The sequence below is a fragment of the Conger conger genome, chromosome 16, assembly GCF_963514075.1.
Source record: "Conger conger chromosome 16, fConCon1.1, whole genome shotgun sequence".
NCBI lineage: Eukaryota > Metazoa > Chordata > Actinopteri > Anguilliformes > Congridae > Conger > Conger conger.
This window is the reverse complement of record NC_083775.1, coordinates 32,491,916-32,499,526: the sequence shown is the minus strand read 5'-3', so window position 1 is coordinate 32,499,526 and position 7,611 is coordinate 32,491,916. Positions and strand designations below refer to the sequence as shown.

Genomic DNA, 7,611 nt, shown 5'->3' with positions numbered 1-7,611 from the left:
TAGATGAATACAAGATTAGACAATGCTAAATTAATACATTTAAATATAAACAATTACAAATTCAAATATATTAATTTCTCATTTCAAATAAATTAATTTATATGTGTTTTTAAATTTAGAAATGGTTATGTGATGTATGTCTATGGGTCACAGACTTCAAGCAGTCATTACAGTACATTAATATGTCCCAAACATTATGAGTAAGGAGATTTTTGGAAAAATTGTATGATACATTTATTGAGCTCTTAGCTTTTCTGAATCACATTTCGGATTTCGGTCTTTTTCAAGATATATCTGATTTCAAATGTTTTACACGCAAGTCCTGCTCCTATTCCCACACCTTCAAATCCATGTCCCCACAGTCACCCTGTTTCCCCACTCTGTTTAAATTTCCTTTGAAATGCCTTGATTTGAGGTCTAGGTGCCGATAACCATTTGTCTTTGGCCTACACCCTCAAATTTCGTGTAACGACTCTTTCTTTCCTGAACGTGATTTGATGTACCAGCAGCGAACAGTTATGATTAAGAAGAAGAAACAAGAATTTCTTCAATTACAAAAGACCCATACAGAGACCAAATTGTTTTTATTTGAAACTGCAGACACTGATATTTATGAGACACTTTTTTCACTCCAAGTGAATATGTATTTCACAGCACGTGTCAATAGCACTGTCATGTAGAACTGAATGATTTTACAATGACATTTGCATTCTAGTCCGCAGATGCAACAAATACCCTTCCATGGATCTGATACGGAGTTGTCTCCCAATCTAAAATGTTGCCCTTGGGAACATGGCCACTGCACGAATACAGCGCCTTAATCTGACCTTCAGACAGGATATAGTCCCACATGTTAACATCAGATATTTCACCAACAAAACTCTGTTTTGCATCAAAATCCCCCAAAAAACTGTCAGGGTCCTGTCCTAGAAGGACCTTACCCTCGGGTCGGATTGTGTGTCCCCGTTTGTACACTTTCCTAACGCTCCGCTTGCCATCCACCCAGAATGCAGACAGACCTGTGGCAGATTCCCATGTGACACACAACTGGGTCTTGAATGTGTTTAGTTGTGCTATTTCAAATAATACGCCATCTCCACTTAGGTAGAAGGAATAGCGCCCATCCAGCTCTCGCCAGATGTTGAGCTCGTCAAACCTGCTGGTGCGGTAAGCAAAGAGGATGACCTCTCTCTCGCCTTTCAGCTCCGTGGCCACGTTCATGCAGACAGTAAAGGCTTTAAGCTCCAGGGGCTTCTGTGGAGTCAGTGTGACGTAGCTGTTGTCCGTCTCGGTTGGAAACACCAGGGCTTTCCCAAACAGACCTGCTCCACTGGTGTAAACTAAACGGTTAAAAATACCTGAAAATATATTCAATCCGTCATTCCTAGAAATATATTGTATGCTTTTATTTACAAAGCCATGGTATAGAGAACACATTAATGGAATGAAATTAAGGAGGAATAACTCTGACAACTTGGTGGAAATATTCATACCCAGATATTTAATATTGCTTGGAGGTGAGGGGTGAGTTCTGAGATATAGCATCCCAGTCGGCACTATTTATGGGTAAATAGTGAGAGGTGAGAGGCCGGGGTTCAAATCCAACCTCGGACTCAGGCAATTTCTCACCTGTTAAATTGGTGCCGGGACTCAGATCTGGGTGGGAGTAAAAAAAAAAAGTTTCTCATGGAGGGGGAAAGTCAAGTGGGGGTGAGTGTAGCTTCAGCTTCAGCAGCAAGCTAGGTAATACCAATATGTTTCATCCATTTCCATGAGTTGCCTATTAGGTAAATATCTAGCATGAGTAGCTACCTAATTTATCCATTATAACTAGCTCTAAATCTATAGCGTTTACATATGCAGAAGTTTGTCAGATTGTATTGTTAAGTAGCTAGATGCAAACATAGCTATATAATGTATGTTATAAATGCACATTGGATTACTGAGCGACTTAATGCTGGTGTATGCTCACGAGAAGAGCTAAGTTATGTCCAGGAATAATACAATTCATTATTGCCATGTCTGTTTTTACTAAGTTGGATGGATGCCATCTTCAAGTATTTGTTTCTGGAAATCATCAGCCTGCTCCCCATCAAGGTGTATCATCACCGATCCTTCACTTAGGTTTTAATCTTAAGCAAGCTACCCAGTTGTAAGTACAGGCTTGAAATACAGTAGACATATGCAGGGCTGTCAAAGATCTGTGCTGATGCACCTTGCTGGAGAGCAGGCTGATGCTAGCGTTAGTGCTGATCAATTGATTTACCTTTATTTTGAGGAAATACTTATTTAAGAAAAACTTTTGGCAAATGCAAACATTTCACTTGAAACAGTTTTTTGTGAATAATAGAAACTTAAGTGAGGACTGTGAGCAGGCCGTACCATCAGCAGCTGAGAGAGCGACACCACTGAGCAGGAGGGTAGCCACCAACATCCCCATTTCACCGAATGCAAACTGGAAAGACAGCAAGATATCATACAGATCAATCCACAGCCTTACAGAAGCAGTGTCCCACATAAGCAGTACAAAACGACCAAAGCTTTTCAGATCAAAGTGTGAAGTAAAATAAATGCTCAAATGCTGAGTTTTCAGATGTCAACTTGCATAAACATTGATAACATTAGTTTGAGCAAAAGAACACTTCTTAAAGTGGAGTAGAGGGTTCTTTCATATTACACACATATATACAGACAACATTCCAATAGACACAGGATTTAGTGAATGCGCAGAAAGAATTGCCCATACCATCATGATTTCCCGGCAGCTGAAAATGGAGAGTCACAGAGGGAGAGACTGCTCCTGCTTTTGAAGCAATGATTTTAACCTGTGCCCTCCCCTCGGTGAGATACAGACTGCCCAATTGGCTGGTTATTTTGGAAGACATTGATGGGACAAAAAATTTTTATAGTCAAGGCCACATAGAGAATCACCCAGATATTTGTTAACGCCTTCGGACCTGAATTTTGTTAGAGGGATGGGTAAAGTACAACTCTACATTTTGTAAAGGCAAAGGCATCCAGAAATGAGATTCAATCAAAAAAACGTTTTTATTGTAAATCTTTCATTATTGTTTTTTGTACATTCCAGTGGACACTTGGTCCGAAATGTAACAATTGACTGTTTTTTTAAGATACTAATGTGGCGAAAAATAGCACAAAGCATTTGAAAAAAAGGGTGAAATTGTAATGTACACAGGGTCTGAAAGGGTTTTGTATTTGTGACCACTGATGTTTTTCTTTTGAGAAGGTCATGTTTATTTACTTACTTTATTTGGTCATTTAGAGGGGTCCTACTGAGACAATGACTCTGTTTCAGAGGAGCCTTGCCTCCAAATCATGAGTCTAAAAAGTACAGAAGAACCTCAGAAAAGTCTTCTATAGAGCTCACCCTGAAGTAGTGTAACCTGTAGTTCACTTTGTTCATCCCTTTAACCCTTTCAGTCCCAAGACTGCCATCTGGCATTCAAGCGCAACCAAGAGCGCTTTTGATCCCCTATTAAAATACAGGTTTAAAATACAAAATATCTGGTTGCCCTTCTTTGAACCTTTTCCAGTGCCTTTTTGTAGTACGGTCCCCAGAACTGCACACAATAAGTGTGGTCTGATAAGGTGAGTATAACTTCTTTAGATTTATTCTCAATACTCCATAATGTTTGGGAGAAAGACCCATAACTGATTTGCCTCTGTACTGCACAATTTGAGATTAGTAATAAAAAATCTAATGTGGTTAAAGTGCAGATTGGCCAATTTTAACAAAGGGCATTTTTATACCTTTTGGTTTCGCCACGTAGAAGTTACAGCAGTGTTTATACATAGCCCCCCATTTCAGGGCACCATAATGTTTGGGACACAGCAATGTTATGTAAATGAAAGTAGTAATGTTTTGTATTTTGATGCATATCCTTTGCATGCCGTGACTTCCTAATGTCTGTGACCCATCAACATCAGAGCCTGGATATCTTATTTTCAGGTTATCCTACAAGCAATACTAAAACTATGTAAATTACACTGATATAGTATGGAACACATTTGCTGGCTGAATGGCTTTAAGTCATCAAGGGTCCAAGGTATCAAATGAGCCTAAACCACTGTGCTGCTTCCAGATGTGCACTAAATATGAAAATAATTGTTTCTTCTGAAAAAGGCATCCTGTTGGCCTTTTTTTTTTTTTTACTGCAACATTACATTGACTAGAACCTGTAAACAACTATTACAAGTCATTTTCAACTTGAGCACATTCCAATTTTGTTTCACCCGTAAAGTAATCCTGCCTTATGTGAGACGGGTGCATGGGGGTTGGACCCAAAATGCAAAACTCAGACGACAGAGATGTAATAAGGTCCTGTCAGGGCTTTATTTAGGGAATGTCCAGTGAGCGTAGTCAAAAAGCAAGCAAAGTTCATACACATAAAATCCGGCCAAAAACAAAGTACAGTACCGAGGGAGAAGGCAGACTCGAAATCGGTAAACCATGCAAAAAGTCCAGTAACCAGGAAAGCTGTCAGCGGGGCAGTAGTGCAGATGGACGGTAGGCAGAGTCGATGACGGCGCAAGAGTCAAGTCCGCTCCATGGAGCAAAAGCACAAAGAGAGTAGGCAAAGTCATACAGGCAGGCAATGGTCAACAAAACAGAAGTCAATAATCTTTGTTCAATAAACAGGCTTGGCTCAATAATTGGCTAACAGGTAGCCACTAGCTTGCCAAACCACTTAAACATGCACTGACAAACAGGAGGCAACAATTTCACAAAGACTTGACATGAAACTGAGCTTATATGCCGGTGTAGACAATTAGCTTGAGAGCAGCCTGCGAATGGAAATCAGTTGTGGAGGATTGACAAGTTAACAAGATAATTAGTAATCGTTAGTAATAAACCTATTCTGCCCTCGCGTTAGTAAATTAGGAAATATAAGAAATGTAAGGTAATGTGAACACATGGTTAGAATGTTAGTATTACCCAATCCTGATCCCTAAAGTTAGTAGATTAGTAAGGAATCAAGGGAAATTGAAGCAATTAGGGAAGCGTGAGTGACAGAAAGGGAGAGAGAGAAAAAGCATGAATGCAAGGTTTGCAGAAAGACACAAAAAAGTGTATGCTTATCAATGAACAGAACATAACATGAAACAAACATAAATCGTGACATAAGTTGCACCTAATTACTATATAACGTGACATGACAAGACTAACAATTAAGTCGTAACAACTAAACATGAAATGTAACATGACAATGAAACATAAAAACGTGGCGAGACTAGACTAACATAATACGTAACATGACAATAAAATGACTAAGACAATAACTAAACATGACGTGACAAGCATGAAACGTGACATTATGTTTTTATTTCCCACGTGTAGAACTTTACATTTAGTTTGAGGCTGGTGCTAGTAGAAAACCTACAATTTTGACTGAATTAAATTGCAATTCGCAGTTCGGCGAAGAAGAGTGGGCTAAAATTCCTAAGACACACACAGTTAGCTGATATTACAATTGCAGAAATATTCCCCTTTATAATCAATGCTTAGTCTAACTGTAAGTCACTTTGGATAAAAGAGTCAGCTAAATAAAGTCTTGCCAATTATTGTAATCACTTATGGTGTTCGATTTTAAGGGAAAAAAGCTCCTTTTGCCTGGGAGGGCTACATGTACCCAGGAGGCAGGGAAGCACCAGAATCCTGACTGGTGTGAATTTGTGCCCTAGGTTCTAACTTAGCACTACTTATTTCATTCTTTTGTTATTTTTTTCATTTAAACTCTAGCAGCAGTAGGTGATTAAGGAGATATTTCTTTAAATGTTGTGTTTGCTAAAATGTACCCTGTCTCAGGCATGCCTACTTTGTTGTCTGATTTATGGGAATGTTAATCTTGCTCATAGCACTTGGCAGATAATTGATAAATAGAGGTACCTCCTCTATTATACATTTCCCAAACCATCTGATTAGTAAGATCAATGCAAGTAATCAGTGATCCCTGCATAACAATTAAGCTGTAGTAATTAAACAATTAATATTACTAAAGTTTAATAATAACATTTTATGAATGTATGATACTAAAGCTTTAATAGCCCCATATAACCAAAACTTTATAACTCTGCATTATTATAGCTTCATTTATTTTCATTACCAAAGCATAGACTCAGTGATCACTTTATTAGGTAGACCTGTACACCAGCTGGTAAATGCAAATCTTTAATTGGCCAATCATGTGGCAACAACTAAATGTATAAAAACATGCAGATATGGTCAAGACGTGGTGAGCTGTTTTTCAGACCAAATGTTTAATATTGGGGAAGAATGGGGAAGAAATGTGATCAAAGTGACTTTGACCATGGATTGATTGTTTGCGCCAGACACGGTGGTTTGATGGTGCGAAAAACTTTTAAAATCCAGTGAGCAGCAGTTCTGCAGACAGAAACGCCTTGTTAATGAGAGACATCCGAGGTGAATGGCCAGACTGGCCAAAGCTGACAGGAAAATGACAGTAACACAAACAACCACACAATACAACAGTGGTATGCAGAAGAGCATCTCTGAGCACACAACACATCATAACTCTGAGTGGATAGGCTACAGCAGTAGAAGTAGAAGTGCTCGGTGAGTGTACACACACAAGTGGTACTTTGATGTGTGCAGTTGGCTGTTGGCATTTTAATGACTTATCTGTATATACAGAACGTGCTAGAAAATAGTAAAGAAAAAATGCCGCTTTTTCTCAGCATAATTGTTGATTTTGTAGCTATGCTGTTGTTAATGTGGATGTTTAAAATGTTACTTTTGCAGGACAACATTATACAGCAGTACATGCAGTTATTGAAAAGCACAAATATTTCCAGCCAACAGCCGTATGGGTCTTCACTGCAATACCCCCTTGTTAGTCTGCCCAGATTACCATCAGTGTGTGTGCAATCTTCAAGAATCCCAACTTCAGGTCAAATAAATACTGCTGGCCCTGCAGTTAGTGTTTATGTTGACTGGCTTAAAGTGCACTGAGCGTATTTCACCACAAAACTACTGATTTGCAGTTTTACTGTTATGCAACTTGCACAGGAGCCCATTAATCTACACTCAATAACCCAAAATGACAAAGTGAAAATTGATTTTTTAAAATTTAAAATCAAAAACTGAAATCTTTAAGTTACATAAGTATTCAGACCCTTTGCTGTGGCATTCCAATTGTGGTCAGGTGTTCCTGGCTGCTTCTTATTATTATTGTATTAAGAACTTGATTGGAGATCACCTGTGGCAAATGTAATTGATTGGACAGTTCCTCAGGATGTCTCTACCCCTGAGAAATGAAGCCCTGGCCGGCTTCTGCCTCTCGTATTTACGGCCTGCCCTGGGCCAGTCTGACAAACTGGAAAGACTGGACACCTGGTCACTGAAACTACAGCATTATGAGTTCAAAGTCAAAGAAAATAACAGGACACTGAACTTAAATACCTTTCAATAACATTAATTGATCAGGGTCATAACAAAACTAAGAGTTTGGGAACCACTGACAGTGATTCAAATTTAAGATGGCACACAAGGAATAACATAATACAGATAAGGCTGTCATAATGTTACCTGTAGGAGCCATTTTCCATTTAAATTAGTTGAATGCGTGCTAC

General features: G+C 38.8%; 1 protein-coding gene across 1 annotated transcript; it reads right to left on the bottom strand.

Moving 5' to 3' along the window:
• Nucleotides 1-565: 565 nt before the first annotated feature.
• On the bottom strand, nt 566-2,820 carry LOC133114485 (C-reactive protein-like). Its single transcript, XM_061223942.1, has 4 exons — nt 2,747-2,820; nt 2,383-2,455; nt 1,630-1,656; nt 566-1,358 (listed from the first exon to the last, which is right to left on the bottom strand). The coding sequence occupies exons 1-4, from the start codon at nt 2,750-2,752 to the stop codon at nt 712-714; spliced, it is 753 nt and encodes a 250-aa protein (XP_061079926.1). The 5' UTR covers nt 2,753-2,820; the 3' UTR covers nt 566-711.
• Between the last annotated feature and the right edge of the window lie 4,791 nt (nt 2,821-7,611).